The sequence below is a fragment of the Mustela lutreola genome, chromosome 1, assembly GCF_030435805.1.
Source record: "Mustela lutreola isolate mMusLut2 chromosome 1, mMusLut2.pri, whole genome shotgun sequence".
Taxonomy (NCBI): Eukaryota; Metazoa; Chordata; class Mammalia; order Carnivora; family Mustelidae; genus Mustela; species Mustela lutreola.
Genome location: NC_081290.1, coordinates 29,758,712 through 29,778,935, shown reverse-complemented (window position 1 = coordinate 29,778,935; position 20,224 = coordinate 29,758,712). Strand labels below are relative to the sequence as shown.

Below are 20,224 nucleotides of genomic sequence, written 5' to 3'. Positions count from 1 at the left end.
ATTTAGCTTTCAGACTTTTTTTTAATTTAGTAATTATTATCACAGTGTTAGCTTAAAAATTGGTGGATTTCCTCTTAAAATATCTTTGAATCCATGATAATAAGAAAATTTTGTGTTATTAAGCAGATTCATGTATATTTCCTGCTCAAAATCCTACATGTCACATTGAAAATAAAATCCAAAGTCCATAAAGTAACCTACTAAACCTACATGATCTAACCATTAGCCATATCTCCAATTTCATTTTTCTCTTCTTTATAGTCAGTTCTAGCCATAGCTGTCTTTTTTCTGACCTTCAAGCATGATGGCAGGGAAGATCCCATTTTAGGACCCGGTGGTTCTCCCTGTCTGACCTATCTTTCTACCACATATCCACCAAGCTAGCTCCCATGTTATACTGGGTCTCTGCTACCTCCTCAAAGAGGTGTAGCCTGACTCCACAGGATAAAATAGCAAACATCATATTCACATTCACAATCTCCTGCCATTCTCTTGCCATTTATTTTGCTTTCTTTTCATAGCCTTTATTACTCACTGATGTTATATGCTCTTTATACTTGTACATTACCTGCACATCCCACTAAAACATAAATGCCATGAACATGGGGATTTTATAGCTACTGTTCACTGTTAACACTGAAGCACTTAGAACACTGCCTGCTTCATAAAAAAAAATTTGGCAGATGTTTGCTAAAACACAATGTGGAATAAATAATCTCTGGAAATTGTACTTCCATGACATATATATTCATGTTTGTATTTGTGTGCATATACTTGCTTAAAAATTTTTGAGCTCCAGATACATAGGGTGCAAAACTGTAAGAGATATTCTTTAAGTTAGATCCGGCTATGACTTATCTAAATAAATATTGATATGCTAATATTAAAAAATATTAATTCATATAACAATATAATTCTGCAACTGGCTATTCCCTTTGAAGATAAGATAGCATGGTTTCTGGCTTCATACAAATATCATGGTAGAAATAATCTATTCGAATTTTCTTTGGGAAAATATGACAATAATGTTCAAAAACAAAAATATAATATTCAAGTCATACTCATAGTATCATACAAAGAATCTGAAATAATTTATTTACATTGGAACATAAATAATTTGAAATAATAATAGTTTAAATAGGAAACAAAACTCAGGTATTGAGTACATTTTATTCACTAGCTGTAAGTACACTTCTCTTTAGACCCCCCAAGGGACTGCATTTTCAAATATAGAGCTGGGTGCCTCAGGCTTTATCTTGCTACTTCTATATGATTTGCTTTTTACTGTATTTATTAAACGGAGTTATTCACCAGTGTGATTCATGTCTTGCACTTATCTTGGGAATGAAATTGATCAATAAGTTATCTTTGTATATCAATACATAAATGGAAGTTATTTTCTTTTAAACAAACGCACAGTAATTAGACACATTTTCTTATATGGTTTTGATTATTGCAATTGATTGCTAAAGAAAGAAACCAAAAGTTTATTTTTTCAAGTATGAATTACAAATTGCCCTCTTAATCAGTGTTATTGTGCAGACAACTCTCAAAATATTCATAGACTAATTACACATTTTATAGATTACAGAAGCCCAGAAGTTTCTTGCCCCTTACAGTGACTTGCCCTTTAGAAAAGTTCACTGTTGATTAGCACCATTGTAAGAGCAGGAGATTTCAAAGCCTTCTAAACACACATTGGTCAATAAATGCTGGCTATCAGTGAGTCAGCTAAAAAATATAATCAAATATTGATGAACAGTGATTAAAAATATAGACCAAATTGAGATTCAGGGATTATGTATGGGTTTTGTTTATTAATTCCTGCTGAGTGTTTATGTTTCCTTTGAACTCCATTAGCAGGAAAATTTTAAATTCTTTGTGATTCTACTTCCTGCTTGTTTGTCATATAGTCATTTCAACATTTTATAAAGCTCTAGAGTACTTGTAAATTTTTGCTTGATTGTAATGTAGAGAAATATTGTAACATATTCAATGATGAACTTTCTTCACACTAAAATGTTTTAACAGTCCCATGATACTATAGCATAATATTCATATCATACCAAGTGATGTTCTTGCCGGTACTGCATCTTTATTGATCCAAAAAGATACCCAAGAAAGAACAACGGTCAGGATACATGGAATGTAGGTTTGAATAGTGAAATATCCCATTCGTCTGCTCAGGTCAAAAAAAATTGTCATGATAACATAATCCCCTGGAAGAAAGAAGTTTTATTTTTGCTATTAAAATACATAAAAATATAGATTCAAACCTATAGATTTAAATAAAAAATCATTCATTGATTGGCATTTCCTTCTTACCAGAGATCGTGTGAGAAATTTCAGTTGAGTTCCGTAACCCTACAAATGCAAACTGATATAATCTCCAGTATTTAGGATCAGCCACTTCTACAGAAGGTTTTTTCCACTTATACTCAATTTCATTTTTAGGGTACCCATCTAGGTAAAAATTAAAATAAAAATATATAGATTACCAAGATTCAAATCTTTTACTGCTTCAATACCAACATCATTCCAAATTCATTTTTATATTATAGTTATATCAAATATAGAAAACATGGCATAAAACATGGCATAAAATAGTTTGAAAAATCATATAATGATTAAATAATGATAATCCATGTAACTCCACTTAACTAAAAAAAAATAGTATCATGTTAGTGTCTAGGGAAACTCAGTGTTCACTCTGATATAAAATTCCATCTCATAAATAGAGGTAACCACTAACTTGATTTCTGTGAAATCCTTCCCTTGTGTTTCTGTTATTGATTTTCTGATATGCATTTCTGAACCATAGTTTATTTTACATTCTATTTGAATTCTAGATTGTTGCCATACAAGATGTATTAATTTATATTTTACTTATTTTGATATATTTGTAATAGTCACTCATGCTGAAGTATATAGCTTTAGTAAATTTTTTCCATTATAAAGATGTTCTCAAATTTATCTATTTTATTGGTGTAGACACCTATAATGTTTCTTATTGGTCAATAATAACATTACTACTAGTAACATTACTATACATACTCACAAAATTCATGCATGCAAATTTCTTTGGCATATATATATATATATATATATATATATATATGTATGGAATAGCTGGGGTCATGGGTTACATATAATTTCTATCATCTCATAATAATTTATGAGACAGTTCCAACCTTCTTTTCATAAAGAGTATATCAATAAATTTTCTCAGTAGCCAGAGTATGAAAGTATACTTGGGTTCAATTCTTATTTAACTTGATATAGATATTTTTACTGGTCTGTAAGCATATTTTATTTCACATTTCTTCTGATTGTGAATGAAACCTAGTAATTTTTTCATATGTTTATTGGATTCCTAGGTTTCCTCTTTGGAGAACTGCTTGTTGAATCACATATCCCTTTATTGGGTTTTCTCTCTCTCTCTCTCTTTTTCAGTCTGAATTAGTTTTATATCCTGAATACAAGATCATTATTATTTGTGTTGAAAATGTTTTTTCATCTTGGAAGTTTCTTAGAATGGAGGTGACTTCTCTCAAAAAAAAATAATTTTTTCCTGCCACATTTCAAAAAAATCCACAAGGATTTTTCAGAGTAATCAAGTGAATGAAATTTGGGCTGCAAATTCATGTGAGTGTGGGTTTGTAATTATATCCTCTCAAGGAGTTACTTCACCCTAGTTTGCTTATTGCAGAGTCAACTTTTCTTTTAGACATTAGTGGTTTTGTGTGTGTATGTGTGTGTATACACATCTGTGTATATAGGAGAGGATGCTTCTTCATGTTACCCTAAGCATCCAGCCTTTGTAACCCAGTTGTATGTAGAAATTATGTTCTATTAGAACTCTAATCCACAAGGCTGTCAAAGTCACAGCTCAAATTTACCTTGTTTGGCAAATGTCCTTGGGTCAAAATTGGCTATAACCTTTCTGGCTTCATTTTTATGCTTCAATATCTTCCTGGGGATTTCACTTCTATGTTTTTGAGAAGATTTTTTAATAACATACAGTTTTAAATTGTTTTCAACAAAAGTATTGGTCTATCACATTATAGAAACAGAATTCACTATCAACTTAAAACATTTCCAAAACATTATATCACTTTGTACCAGGATCACCTCATCAGCCATTCAATGAAATAGTACATCTCTCCTCTAACTTATTAAAAATCTGTTCCCTCTTTTCTTTTTTCACATCTTCTTTTTGTTTCATAGGGCTCTAACCATCCTGCTTTTCCATATTTTGTATTCTTTAGATTATCTTTATCAATGCAATAGAATATCATCATACTATATCGGAGTATGGGCACAAATAAAAATAGCTCGTTATTTTTCTATTCTAAATTTCATGATGTTGACTTTTAAAATGGGGTTGTATTGAAATCTTTTGAATATATTTGTTGTGAAGTATTAGGTATAGAAACCTTAATTCTCAGCTGGATCTGTGTTAAATATCTGAAAAGTTAGCTATGATTATTATGTTTATGTTAGTGATAACCAATTACATTCACAGGAGCAGATTATTAATTTCTAGCAATGACAATCAAAGCCAAAGAACTATCACACTAAGAATTTAGTCATGGTGGGCACCTGGGTGGCTGAGTGGGTTAAGCCGCTGCTTTCGGCTCAGGTCATGATCTCGGGGTCCTGGGACCGAGTCCCACATCGTGCTCTCTGCTCAGCAGGGAGCCTGCTTCCTCCTCTCTCTCTCTCTCTCTGTCTGCCTCTCTGCCCACTTGTGATCTCTCTCTGTCAAATAAATAAATAGAATCTTAAAAAAAAAAGGGGGACAAGATTTATGTTATTAAAAAAAAGAATTTAGTCTTGGTGTCTAGGAGGCAAGTATAATAATCACTCCATTTTCAAATATTTGCATTTCAACTATTCCTTGAGTGCTTGGGTTAATCAAGTCTTTGTTATGATTTGGGTGTTTTATTCATTGAGAAGTTAATGTTAGAAAATTAAAGCAGTGAGATAGATTATAAATTTAAAAGGACATTTTAACGAGACAAAAATCCTTAAGAAAAGTCAAGACAATCATTAATAGAAACAACAAGAAATAATTGGGAATTTTGTAAATGATTAAGTAGGATAATACTCGAGGATAATATTATTTGACTCGTAAATACACAAAATATATAGTGAATAAACAGTAGAATGTGATATATGAAAAAGTCAAGTTTCAATAGAATGAAAATAGTAATTTGTGGATATAGGCAGCAACACTTTTTAAACTCATTTTACATGGTTTCAAGACTTGTTCAATTATATATTATCTAGAAAAACATTTTTATAAAAATATATGTAAATGTTACTAAATATGAAATAAAATTGATATTCATACAGAAAGATAATAATTATTTTCTTGGAACAAAATACTTTTTATATTCAAATTATTTAGTTCTAATCATTTCTCTGTGTTTCAATCTTTCTTTTGAATAAAATAAGCTTATTTCTACCTAGGCTTTTCCAATTCATTAAAGTCTTTGCAAAGGTTTGCTATTCGTGTAGTAAATATTATTCACCAAACCAATCTTTGAAACATATTTTAAAATCCAATGTAATAAAGATAAATCTTGCCTCAGGGAGATGAATAAAATTTGAATCAATATTCTATTCATAGCAGTGTTAAAACATTTGAACACAAACCTATCTTCAGGACTACTTTATTTAATCAAAATAGGAAAAAGATACGCGGATAAACCCAAAATTTGTAAGATGATATAATTAAAAATATATGAATTTATTGTCACTTTTTAATTTAAAAGCAAGAAAAATAGGTCATTTGTAATTATTTTATTTGAGAGACGAACATAATCCATACTCCTTAAAAATATATGTTATATTTTGTCTCATTTTATTTTACACTTTTTTTATAAAGAGTTTATTTATTATTTGACAGACAGAGATCACAAGCAGGCAGAGAGGCAGAGAATGAGAGGGGGAAGCAAGCTCCCCGCTGAGCAGAGAGCCCGATGCGGGGTTCGATTTCAGGACCCTGAGATCATGACCTGAGCTGAAGGCAGAGGCTTTAACTCACTGAGCCACCCAGGTGCCCCTATTTTATGCTTTTAAATAAACAGAATCTAAAGCTAAAATTCTATAAAATTATCACATATTTTGTCACTTACAGCTTGAAAATTCCAGTGGACAGGAATGTTCATCCATGGGAAAGTTATGAAGCTGAAGGTAACATTCTGCATTAATTGTCAATCTATTCAAATGAAAAAAGTAAATATTAAATAATAGGAAATAGTTTAAAGCATTAAAAATCATTTGTCTAATTTTCAAGAATTATTTTGGTCTCTAATAACAAACTGTGATATATTAGAAAATAATAATAATTGTAATGTTTCGAAGTTTTAAGTGGTAATGTTATAGCATTCACAAGTAAGAAAATTTTAAGATTTTCCTCTCCAGCCAACTAAGCTGCCACTATACAATTTCTGTTTACAGTTTAAATTTTATACTTCAGGATCACAACAAACATACACATGCAATTAACAGAGCATACATGGTTAAGGATGGTGATTGTTTTCCATTAAATTTTCATAAACTTCTTTCCATTAAGGATGATTCTTAATAAGATTAGGATGATTCTTGATAAGGACATAATGATATGTTCAAGACAATGAGTCAAATAAAATTGAATCTTCATTTAATCCTTTCTTAAGAATGTTTTACTACATTATTGAATTTTATAGCAGGATTGGCTCCTAGAGAAAATCTCAGTCAACCATTTGTATTATGGATTAGAACACATAATGTTCACACCACACTCTCTTATGTTTCAGAAGAGAAGGATATCAAGAGGTTTTTTGTTGGTTTTTTTTTTTTTCCCCTTTGCTTTTAGTGCCTTTCATATACCAGGTACTCTGAGCTTAAAAAAGAAAGTTTCCAAAATATTCTACCATTTTAGATTTTAGTGTATGAAAGGAACTCAACATTTCTTTCTTTGTAAAACTGAAAAAGGAAAATTTGTGAGTTGATCAAGTATTAGTATGGAAAATAAATTAGAGCAACTACATTTTTTTCCATAATATTACCTTAGAGTATATAGAACTCGTCCATCATTCCAAATTCGAAGCAGACGATTAGGAGTTGTTATCCAATGTGCATCAGATTTTCTTGAGTTTCTGAAGAACGTGTCAGGAATCCAAATTTTCCCTACCATATTGCTGTTAAGCATAAGCACTTTCATGGTACTGTTGAATTTTAAACGACTGTCAAACCAGGTTTGGGCAAAAATTATATCTATTGTGTATTCCTGAAAGATAAAAAGAAGGGTAACAACCTATAATAGTAAAGTCACTATTCTAGATGTTTTCTTCAGACATTTAAATTTTTACATTATAAAGTTTCTGTAAGTAAATAACTCTTAAACTCAGTCCTTTCAAAAAAAAAAAAGTATGGCATTATCTTAGCCTTCCTCTTTAATTTTTTACCTGAGACATATAAATAAAATTCAAAACTCTTACTAATAACTAGGTTATTACTTATATTACTTATATAACTGCTTCCCAGTCACACTGTAAATTTTACTCAAGATTTTATAATACATGAGATATAGTCACTAGATATAAAAACAAATTACCTTAATGTCAACAATTATATTAATTTTGTGATATTTACATGGAGCTAAAGCTTTAAAAAAATCACAAATAAGTACAGAATCAACATGCAAATGCTTACCAAATTATCTAAAATACCTTATATTGTCTTTTATCCAAAAAATCAATTACAAGTATGTGGATTCACTGTCTTCAAATATTTCAAACAAATCACACACACACACCCACACCCACACACCCTTATTAAATGTGTATAACATTCCAAGCACTATGTTAAACTTTGCATGAATCCCATCCTTAAAACCTTACTTACAACCCTGTGAAATAAGTATTGCTATAATCTTTATTTTAAAATCATATTTGGGACACCTGGGTGGCTCAGTTGGTTAGATGACTGCCTTCGGCTCAGGTCATGATCCTGGAGTCCCGGGATCGAGTCCCGCATTGGGCTCCCAGCTCCACGGGAATTCTGCTTCTCTCTCTGACCTTCTCCTCGCTCATGCTCTCTCTCACTGTCTCTCTCTCAAATAAATAAATAAAATCTTAAAAAAAATAAAATCACATTTATTGAGCAATACAGAAGTAAAATAATTCTCCCCACATCATAGAGTTAAATAAGCAGATGATAAGGAGACTGAGTCACCACACAGACTGAATCGCAAATCCACATCCACAACAACCACATATAATGGTGGTCCTAGTGGGGCCCGATGGGTACCAGGCTTAGAGCACAGGCTGTACCCATTATCAGCAAGTAACTGTAAAGAGGAAATTGTGCAGTAATGAGAGAAGCTTCAAGGAAGTGATTAGGTATTATCTACTTTTATACGCTGACAAAATCTTGCCATATTATAAGCATTAAACTTGATTTAATAAAATTAATGGATAAGAATGCAGTAATTACCAATGCTATTGAGGAAAGTGATTATAGAATATGTATATAACTGTGATATTAAGAGAAATAAAAGAGTAAATTGAAAACTATGAGTATGATATAAGTTACTTCTGGTGGGAGAGATCGGTTGCTCACTCCTGATACAGTGCCAGCAACTGACCAATTTACATGGGTGGACATACTCAGTGTAAGAAATGGAAGTGTAGGGCACCTGGGTGGCTCAGTGGGTTAAGCCGCTGCCTTCAGCTCAGGTCATGATCTCAGGGTCCTCTGATTGAGTCCCGCATCAGGCTCTCTGCTCAGCAGGGAGCCTGCATCCCTTCCTCTCTCTCTGCCTGCCTCTCTGCTTACTTGTGATCTCTCTCTGTCAAATAAATAAGTAAAATCTTAAAAAAAAAAAAATGGAAGTGTAATTGGGAGTTTGACAAATGAATAAAGAAAGGTAAGGAAAATAATAAACAGACTGGGGTCAACTTGTTAATATGGAAGTTGTGTCAAACCCTAATTTCCAAGCAGGATATTTATAATTGTAATTTACAGGACTAGAATAAGAGAAAATGGAATAAAGAAAAAATAGAGACTGGAAAGGAAAAACTTCTTTTGTGTGTTTTGTTCTTTTTCTTTTTCTTTATTTATTGAATAAATTTGACATGTAACATTATGTAATTTAAGGTGTACAGCATACAGCATACCTAAAGCTACTTTGATACATTTATATACTGTAGTCTGATTGCCATCATAGCAATATTTATCACATTACATAATTATGGTATATTACTGTCTATATTCATCTCTCCTGTGCATTAGATCTCCATGGCTTACTTACTACTTATAAGTAGTAAATACTTATTTTGCAAATAAGGTTTTTTTTTTTTTTGCATTCTGCATTGCTTAACAGTAGTAAGTACTTATTTCAGGTTTGTATCTTTAAACACCATCATCTTATCTGTTTTGGTTGAACAGTGTTGCAATTCGGGAAATGCATATACATATTAATAATTATTTAAAACCCAACAAAGCCCTAGACATTATGTAGTTGAGTATGAGATGTGCTTATAAAGGGGTTAAGCAATATAGATAAACTACTATGAATAATATGTCCATATTATAATGTAACATGTGATTATTCAGTAATCTCTCCATATATTTAGCCTCTACTTTGTGTCATTGAACATGACACAAAGTCCTTAAACACAGAAACACTTGCATCGTGATCCCCTCCTGAAATAGTCTTGATTGCCAGAATAATTTAGGGAGAGAGATGACTAAAAGTTAGTTCTTTCCAACTTAGTATGGAATGGCATAGAATCAAACTGTGCTGTGGAATAGAGGCTGAAGGTACTTTGCAACCAGGTAAGCTCTATACATTCCATTGCCAACAACTTGCTGAAAGTCTTGTTCATAATTCAAGCTGAGTCATACTGCAAAACATATCTCATAAGACATAATGATGAAGTATACTTATTCTGTAAATACTTAATCATCTTATTTAGTAACATTAGTGGATTGGACATGCATTTAGGTGAGCCAATGTACCCTCATAAAATATCACGGGTGTACTTTCTCACTGAATCTTGTGGAAAATCCTTGGACAGCTTTACAACAGTTATCTTTAACCCTTATTTTTACGTCCTGCTTCTCAGGCCAGATGTCTTTTCTTTGAAATAAATCATAATTTATCTAAAAAACCATTCAGAATCTAGCAGTGTAACCTCTGTTAGTGACACACTTTCTGGTTTTAATAGTAAATGCAAATAGAAGGAAGCCTTATACTCATTCTACAGTGGATCCTAAAAAGACTATTTAATAACTTTATGTGGCAGAATTACTTTGTACTTTTGTATGAAATCAAACAGTAGAAACTGCTTAAGATAAAGGATGTGGCTTACATAACTGCTAGAATTATGTCTTGGCAAAGATCCAACTTTGGTTGGTAAAGGAACATCATGCTACCTGATAGGTATGCTTGGCTGCCCTGTTCCTAACTAAAAGGACATTAAAGGCTGCACTCGAGAGTGAACTAACATGTATATGAGTGGGGTTTAGCAAGTAGAATCCTGCTTAGCAGCTGATAGGATCTTTCTTAGAATACCTGTTGATAAAGTGTTAATCTCCATTGAAAGAGTTATGATTTCTACAGAGCAAACTCTGAGCAGAGTCTTGGGGGAAACGGGAAAATTTCCCTACCCATAATTATTGCCTCAACCTAGGACCAAGAAGAGAAAGATATAGAGCATGTTCTTGATAATCCAACCTTCCTAAACCCTTTGCAGATGCTAATACTTCCAAGCTCTTTTAAATTGCTAATCCTTAATAAGTGCTTCACTGAGATAAGAAGGTCATTAAAGTTTGTGCTGCTTTATATGTAATCGAAAAATCCAATTTCATTTACTCATTTGTATTAGTGTAACTTCCAGAAAATGCTCAAACTGTGCTATTGTTCCTCATGTACTTCTTTAGAGGTTATAATTATCTGTATAAGAAATAAGCAAAGGAAACATGAAAGGGAGTCTTCACTTAGGACAATAAGTACCATGGCGTCCAGTATAAGCATTTTGCAATAAGGACCAGGGCATTTAACATTCAAGTTCCAATGTACGTTATGATACTTTGTTTTCTTGCTAGTTAGCTGAGAAAACAGCATGAGTGAATAAAGGTGAAGAAATGAGTCATCTTGATTTCTAAAGCTAAAGTTTTAGCTTTAATGTAAATATATATTATTATTTAGAATATTAGCATCTGAACTACATAAAGACTTTATCATTTTACTTTAATTAAAACCAGGATTTATCGGGACGCCTGGGTGGCTCAGTTGGTTAAGCAGCTGCCGTCGGCTCAGGTCATGATCCCAGCGTCCTGGGATCGAGTTCCACATCGGGCTCCTTGCTCTGCAGGGAGCCTGCTTCTCCCTCTGACTCTGCCTTCCACTCTGTCTGCCTATGCTCGCTCTCACTCGTTCTCTCTCTGACAAATAAATAAATAAAATCTTAAAAAAAAAAAAAAAACAGGATTTATGGAACCACCAAGTAGCCTTTGAAGTTTTCCAATATGGACATGGACTAACCCCCACCTATTCTTTGCTGCATATTAAAAGTGAAATAATTGTCACAATAGATCAACATTGTCATGAGGTGATTTCTAAGGCTTCTGGCACATAAATGTATAATATCTGTGTGATTTTTTTTTTATTAAGTTCATGAAGATTTAAAAATATGTATTTAAAGAGAATATAAGCCGTCTTTGAAAGTAATTAAGATCAGTGACAGTGTTCTGTCTCTCCCACCAAAAGGCAGGAAGAGACAAAGGCAGGGACGAAAGGCAGGGACGCAAGAGAGGTGCGTGATACTCCCCCCCAACCCCCAAGTGGCCCCATGGAGAAACGACATTTGCTTTTGATCCCAGATGTGTTCACAGTGGACAGAAACACATGGACGGGCTCCACTCGGCGTGGGAGCTAGAAATACGCCAGCTCGTCATGCTTGGCCTTGTTGGTCTGATAGCTGGACAAGGCCAAGGGCTTGTTTTCGTGCGGGAGACTCTGAAATACTCGAAGGTGCACAAACTCCTCATCAAATCAAAACATAGTTGACGAATGTGTGTCCCATAGTCTTCTTACTACATGGTTAAACTTGCAATCATGTACATGTCTCACATTTAATAGAACTAGTTAATTCAATATTATTGTCTTTCTACTAATGGAAACTTTACACAAAATGCAGACCTGCCTAAGGAATTAAGATAAGTGCATAATCTCATAATGAAATTTGTTTAATCCTGATCTGGTCTTCACACCATGGCATTAATTTCTCCTAAACTAGCTATTCCCGTGCACAAAATAGCATGCTGGGCCAAATAATGGTTTAGAGTACATTAGATACTAAGGCTACGGATATATAAAGAAAGGGTACAGGCACAGCTAACCCACAGTACAAACACGTTAGTGGTAAAAGGGCATAAGTGGCTGTTCCGCTTTGCTCAGTTATTATAAAAGCGCTGGTTCTTGATACTAACAGAATATGGTAAGTAAAATCGTGGTATTATTCTATTTTTCAAATAGAAAAAGAGATAAGGAACAAACATGATTTATCAGTATAAACCATTGAATTCATCCAGAAAAACACTGAGAGATATTTAAAAAGTAGACATGAATCCTGGATTCAGTTACCAAACTTTTGGGATCTTAAGTTTTATGTCTCTAAATGGAAATTTCCAAAAGAACATAGCATCATGTACACTCATCAATTAACTTTTTAACAAATATTTTTCAGTGTTTAAGTTACTTCTTTGTCATTCTGGGTTTACAAAGATGAAAGTGGATTCTACCTGTTATAAATACACTAAATATAAAATAAAAATTAGAAATTAATAAAACCTAGGAAAGGTACAGTTAAAGAGAAATAGAAACAGTAGAGGAAACTTTAGGAAGACTTTATGACAGAAGTTGTATTTAGCCTGAACCCTGAAGGATATATGAAATTCAGATAAATGCCGGGGTCAAATAATAGAAGTGGGGAGGAAGAACAGGTGGTAAAATGTAGGGCATAATGGGTAAAAAGAATGTAAGTCATAGGTAATGAAAGGAATAGTGTGTTTTCTGACCATCAGGGAATGTGCATTCCTCCGATACATAGAAAATTCTAAATCTAGAAGAGTTTTTGAAAACAATTATCTAAAATTACCAATTACCCATATTGACTCTGGAACCTAGATAGAGCTCCATCTCCTGTATTGCTGAACTGAAAGTCTTAATATTTTATGTGTTCATTTTATGTACTATACTTAATCATGCATTTCCTATTAGATATTCATTCTATAATATTCAATATACAACTTGAAAGAGTAAAACATCAAACTTAAATAATCACAGCTAAACCTTACAAAGGATTCAAATTTTAAAAATTCCCAGTCCTCAAAAAGTTTATAATACACTAGAGAAAATAGAATTAGATTCTAGATGTATATAACAAGTAACCTAAAATCTGGGGTGGGAGCAATTCTTATGAACCTGTTTCAGTCAGGGTTCTCCAGAGAAATAGAAGCCATAAGGGGCACCTGGGTGGCTGAGTGGGTTAAAGCCTCTGCCTTCGGCTCAGGTCATGATCCCAGGGTCCCGGGATCGAGCCCCACATTGGGCTCTGTGTTCCGCAGGAAGCCTGCTTCCTCCTCTCTCTCTGCCTGCCTCTCTGCCTACTTGTGATCTCTGTCTGTCAAATAAATAAATAAAAACTTTAAAAAAAAAGAAGAAAGAAAGAAATAGAAGCCACAAGATAGATGGATGGGTGGATAGATGGATGGACAGACAGACAGAAAGACAGAATAAATAAATTTATCTTAAGGTTTTGACTCAGAAAATTGTGAGGACTTCAAAGGCAAAAACTTGGAGGGAAGGCCAGCCAACTAAAAAACAGAGACGAGTCCTTATTTCGGTCTTGAGTCGGAGACCAATCTGGTGGCAGAATTTCTTTATCCTGGAGGGACCTCAGTCTTTTCTCATAAAGCGTTATCCGATTGAATGAAGCCCATCCACATTTTAAAAGGACGAGCTGACTTACCCAAAGTCTACTGATTTTCACATCTAAAAAATGTCTTCACGGTAACTTCTAGACAAATACCTGGGTACCATAGCTTAGCCAACTGAATGCATAAAATAGACCATCACAGAGATATAACAGCAGGGATAGACATTCATCATTTCGGGAAGTCTTAAAAAATTATACATGTGTGTATTTGCTAGACAAATTAAAATGACTAATTTTTGTGGTATGAAGAATCGTATTTCCCCTGCTCATGTTTCTGTGTAAATCTACACTCTTCATTTTGCATTTTTAGTCACTCTACCTCTCAGAGAAGTCTGTTCCATATTTTTCAATTGGCTAAATGTTTTATATATATATATATATATATATATATATATATATATATAAATTTGTTAAGAAATTTTTGTCTGTTTTTCATTCTCTTAACTCCAAGGTTGATCAGAATAATCTCTCAAAGTCTTAATGGAAAGTTGGAGTCAGTAGGTGCACAGGAGTGCTGACAAAGCCAGGAGTCCAGATTCTTAACCCTACTCTATATTCCCACTTTAATCACTAATTAGATAGGTTTGTTTGCCTATCTTCTATGCATATTTGCCAATGGATTCAGAATCCATGCAGAGGGATAACAATAGGAGATATTTTGTTCCTTTCAAATGCCAAATATGCTTCAGAACACATAGACTGCCATTTTTTGCCCCATACAGATATCTACTTGATAAGAGGTTCTCAGATTCAATTTTGGCATTGCATAAAGGTAATAAAATTTGGAATTCTATTATTTTTATTAATTAATTTATTTTCAGAAAAACAGTGTTCATTATTTTTTCACCACACACAGTGCTCCATGCAATCTGTGCCCTCTCCAGTACCCACCACCTGGTACCCCAACCTCCCACCCCCCGCCCCTTCAAAACTCTCAGGTTGTTTTTCAGAGTCCATAGTCTCTCGTGGTTCACCTCCTCTTCCAATTTACCCCTTTCAATTGAAGGACTCCCAAATTAAGTCATACGATTTATGTTTATTTATGTCATATGTTTTGCAAAGTAATTCCAAAATGTTACCTGCCTTAAAATTACTGCATGGGATCAAATATACAATATTGCCTATTCCCTGTACCATTCGTAGGATAATAAGAGTTGTGGCTGTCCTCATGTAGGGCATCTAATATTAGGACGAGAAAAGTCTTGGGCATGTCAATAATATCTCTATCAATCTACCATGAGAAATCCATTACTTCAGATCTTCAAATTTTAAACAATAAGGTCCTCTGGGCATTTATAAATTTGTGAATTTAACCTTCCACAGTTAGATGTGCCTTGAGAAGTTTCATCAAAATTATGTCCCATTGATACTGAGTATCACATGAAAGGACAATTTCTTGAAAAAATTCTAGGAAATTCTACAATGCATAGGCATCAAAAGGATGTTTATGCCATTCTGCTTTTCTGAGATAGATATGAAAGAGGCACAAATACACACATGAAGCGTGTGCCATCTGCAACACAGGGAACTGAAGTGAGAAACAAAAAACAATCTAGAAGGCCAAAGAAAGGCTTTCTAGATTCACCATAGCTGCATCAAGCACAAAGACAAAAACTTAAATGGCTGGAGAAAAAGCACCCAAGTGAAGAACCTAACATATAGTCAAGAGAAGTCCAAATTTTTTCAGTATGGAAATTTGGAGTACTCTGAGTCCATGAGTTGAGAATGCATTTAGAAGGGGGCAGTTTAGTGTAGTGATTAAAGATGAATGCTACCATTGGGAAGACTTGGGGGGGGGTTGAATTCTGAATATAACAATTTTTAGTTGCTTTGAGTGTATTTCCCAGCTCTTTATGGCTCACTTCCTCCTTTTGAATCCCTGTTGTCCATAGTATATAATATTCTTGCAAATATTTAATATAAATTACTTAAAACAATGATTTCACACACAGCAAGTATTCTATAATATTATCATCATAATAATGAAGGAAAGACTTCATATCATTTTTAAATGGGGCAACAGAGCTTTTGCAAACATTCCCATTTACAAAGATTATGAGACACAGCCATATAATGACTCCTCTGGAAGACATGAACATTTTATAGACATAGTTTTATTTTTGAGGAAATTTCTTCATGTATAGAGACAGCCAGTTTCAATACCAAGATTTTAAGTCATAAAAATTACCTATCTTCTGGAAAGCTATAACTATTCATATTATTAGCTCATTTGCAAAATTTGTATCAGTTAATCAGTTTTGTTTCATGAAATATTTGGCCCACTCAAAACTTGGGACACCGAGTCTTGTTTTTCTCCCACTTCAGGGGCCACTCCTTCTCAGTCTCCTTTCCTAGTTCCCCTGCCTCTTTCAGATGCTATGCAATGCAGTGCTTCAATTGAATAACAGTCCCCTTCTCTCCACTCTCAAGATAATCTCATCCAATCTCATGACTAAGTATCATATATGTAGTCTGAAGAATGCAAAAGCTATATTCCAAATGCAACTACTTCCCCTGAAATCCCAACATGCATGTATGACCACCTCCTTAATGTTTTCATTTGGATAGCTAAGACACCTTAACCTTATAATTTTGAAATAGAACCTTTGATCTTCATTATCCTCCAAAAAAAAAAAAAAATCTCTCTCTTCTCTGTTTCATTAAATGACAAGTTCTCAGTAAAAAAATCTTGGAGTCATTCTTGATTCCTCTTTTTCTCTATAATTCCACTCTGGTCTTCAAAATACCTTGGCATCACTGTTTTCAAGTTACTTACAAAATCTGACAAATTCTCATTTGTTTCACCATCATCAGCTTTTTCCTTGATTATTGCAATTATTTGTAACTAGTTTCCCTGCTTCCACAATTCACTTTGTATAGTTTATTCTTCACTCAGAAGGATAATAGTCTCACTGAAAATATTAAGTCATATACTGTTCTAATCAACACTTTTATATCACATTCCCATACTCATTCAGCCAAAAAAAAAAAAAAAAAAAAAACCTCAATATCCTTTCAGTGTATTAAGGATTCCAAATGATCTGAACCCTAATTATACCAACTTCTCTTACCTCTTTTAACCTTATTAATTTTACTACAAACACTACTGATGCACATTCTTATCTCAGAGCCTTTACTCCTACTATTCCCTCTGGCAAAGCACTCTCCAGTATCTGCCTGATTTCCTCCTTTAACACTATTGATTTCTATTCAAATGTTCCCTAATGAGTGATACTTCCCTTGGCTGCTACATAAAATAAAACTTTACCCCCATCCTGACTTTTCCTATCATGTGCTTTGCCTCATTTTTCTTTATCCATTCATTACCACTTCATATGTTATATATTTACTTATTTTATAGTGCCTCCCAACTAGAATGCAAGCTCCATGAGGGCAAAGGGTATTTGATTTTTTCAAGACTATAATCTGAACTCCTTTTTTTCTTCACTAAGCATTCTTCTTTTATTTATTTTTTATTTTTTTATTTGAATATAATTGACACATTATGTGTCAATTATATTGTCACACAATATCAGACTAATGGACACACATTAGTTTCAGGAATATATCATAGTGATTCAACAACTTTATGTGTTATACCCAGATCACTGCAAGTATAAGCTACCCTCTGTCACCATGTAATACTATTACAATACCATTGACTATATTCCCTATGCTGTACCTTTTATTCCTATGTCTTATTCATTCCATAACCAGAAGACAGTATCTCTCACTGCCTCCCTGCCCTTAGCCATTTTGCCCAACCCCTACAACCCTCCCCTCTGGCAACCCTTGTGCACTATTGGTGGGATTGTAAATTGGTACAAATTTAGAAATAGCACAGAGCTTCCTCAAAAAATTAAAAATAGAAATACAATATGATCCAATAATTCCACTACTAGGTATTTACTAAAAACAAAACAAAACAAAACAAAAACATACACACCGAAAACAGTAATTTGAAAAGATAAATGGACCCCTATATTTATTGCAACATTATTTACAATAGCCAAGATAAAGAAGTAGGTCAAGTATTCACTGACAGATGAATGGATAAAGAAGATGTGAAATATGTGTGTGTATCACACAACACACAACACACTATGAAATGTTACCCAGCCATAAAAAGGATGAAATTTTGCCATTTGTGACAATATGGATGGACCTAGAGGGTATTATGCTAAGTGAAATAAGACAGAGAAAGACAAATGCCATATGATTTCACTTATATGTTGAATCTAAAAAACAAAACAAAAGAATAAACAAACAAAAAGCAGAATCAGACCTGTAAACTCAACTCTTAAAAATATTGTCTGGCATATAAAAGACCATAAATAGTTATTTATGGGATAAATGGAGATATATACATTTTAATCCCTGCTGTCTATAATGCATTTGAACTAATCTTCAAGAATTGGGCCCAAAACTCATAAATTCATGGCTGAGTTCATAGTTACATAGGTCTATGATCTAAACTAGAGTTATACAAATACTTTTACCTCTGCAATTTGCGAGAGAAAGTTACAATCTAATTGGGGAACTTATAAATACACAGCATGACATCTGGAAAGAAATAATCTTCATGGTTACTATTAAAAGCATGGTAAGGAATTCTCCACAACACATGACTGATACTCAATTGAGGACTCTGCTTCCTAGAGAAGGCCTATCACCAATGAACATCTGAGTTCCATCTACATGGGTAATATTTGCCATTGATTGGTTCAGTCCTAGATAGCTAGATTCTTTGTTCTGTGGTCTTAGTGTGACAAGTATTCCTGTATCTGTAGTTACATTGTATTAAAAATATATTCCACAAAATTAGTATACTTGAAATTTGTTAAAAGGATAGATCTCAGGACGCCTGGGTGGCTCAGTCAGTTAGGCATCTGACTCTCGGTTTCAGATCAGGTCATGTTCTTGTGGTTGCAGGATTAAGACCTGTGTTGGTCTCCTTACTCAGAGTGGAACCTGCTTCAGATTCTTTCTGTCTCTCCCCCTCACTCTCTCTCTCTCAAATAAATAAATAAAATCTTAAAAAAAAAAAAAAAGGTTAGATCTTAAGAACATTCACCATACATGCATGCACATACACACACAAAGAAAAAGAAAAAAGGGGACTATGTGAGGTGACAGATATGTTAATTAGTTCAATTATGGTTATCACTTCACAAGGTGTATGTATATCAAAACATCAAGTGGTACACCTAAAATATATACAACTTTTACCTGTCAATTTTACCTCAGTAAAGCTGAAAGAAACATTTCTTCTTGTTAAAATTAGTCTTCTTATCTAAGCAAGATGGAACATTATATCTGGAAATTATACATTTAGAGAGAATTGGCATGTCTCATGTTTTAAATTATTTATATTAATTACCACTTTATAGACTCTTTCCATTGTCCATATTCTCAATGCAGAAAATGAATTTTCTGGCACTCAGTCTGTTGCTAGAATAGCATTGTTTGTGCTGCTTTAGAAGCTCTGACTGCCAGTATTTACCTCAGTCATTTGGATATAATTGTGCATATCACAAAGCTGAAGGTTCTTATGAGAAAATCCAAGGTTTAGCACACAATTGGCAGAATTTCTATTATAGAAATTTGTCATAATTTCCATAATCACAAAATATCAAATGTTAAGACATTTAAATAAGTCTTTTCTCCTTCACATTTTAATTAAATTGCAGAGCAATTGATATTAGTTCAGATTCACTGCCAATCTAAGACCTAAAACTTCAGTATTTTATTAAAATACCTTCCACTAAAAAAAATCTAAAAATAACACGTTGAATGAGAGCAAAGGCATTGTCTTTTAATTATATGTACTATTTTAAATACATGTCAGATAATCAACAAAATGGTTCCGGATATATCAAAGGAAGGTATTGTAGTGAGAAGTTGTGATGCAGTGTAAAGAACACTGGATGGATGGAATCCGGAAATCCTACCATAGCTCCAAATCTGTGATTTTCTAGAATATAATGCTGACCAAGTTTATTCTGTCTCACTGGAAAAATGAAGGCACAAGGCAAGATCGTTATTACTGTCATCCTGAGCTCTAAAGTCTGGTGATCATGAGAACATTGTTGATCATGAGAATGTTATAAAATGTTAGAAATTAATTTTTTATTATGTTATGTAGTCACCATATGGTACATCATTAGTTCTTGATATAATGTTCCATGATTCATTATTGGCATATAACACCCAGCACTTAATGATTT

The 20,224-nt window shown here is 33.4% G+C and overlaps 1 protein-coding gene across 2 annotated transcripts in view; it reads right to left on the bottom strand.

Annotated features, from left to right (window-relative positions):
- The window catches only part of GABRG1 (gamma-aminobutyric acid type A receptor subunit gamma1), a 75,827-nt gene that overhangs the window by 17,574 nt on the left and 38,029 nt on the right, over nucleotides 1-20,224 (bottom strand). For both annotated transcript variants that reach the window (XM_059162306.1, XM_059162296.1), the window contains exons 4-7: nucleotides 7,059-7,279; nucleotides 6,144-6,226; nucleotides 2,326-2,463; nucleotides 2,067-2,219 (exon numbers count right to left, since the gene is read on the bottom strand). In XM_059162306.1, coding sequence (XP_059018289.1) covers nucleotides 2,067-2,219; nucleotides 2,326-2,463; nucleotides 6,144-6,226; nucleotides 7,059-7,279 — 595 coding nt within the window. The remainder of the gene's footprint in view (nucleotides 1-2,066; nucleotides 2,220-2,325; nucleotides 2,464-6,143; nucleotides 6,227-7,058; nucleotides 7,280-20,224) is intronic.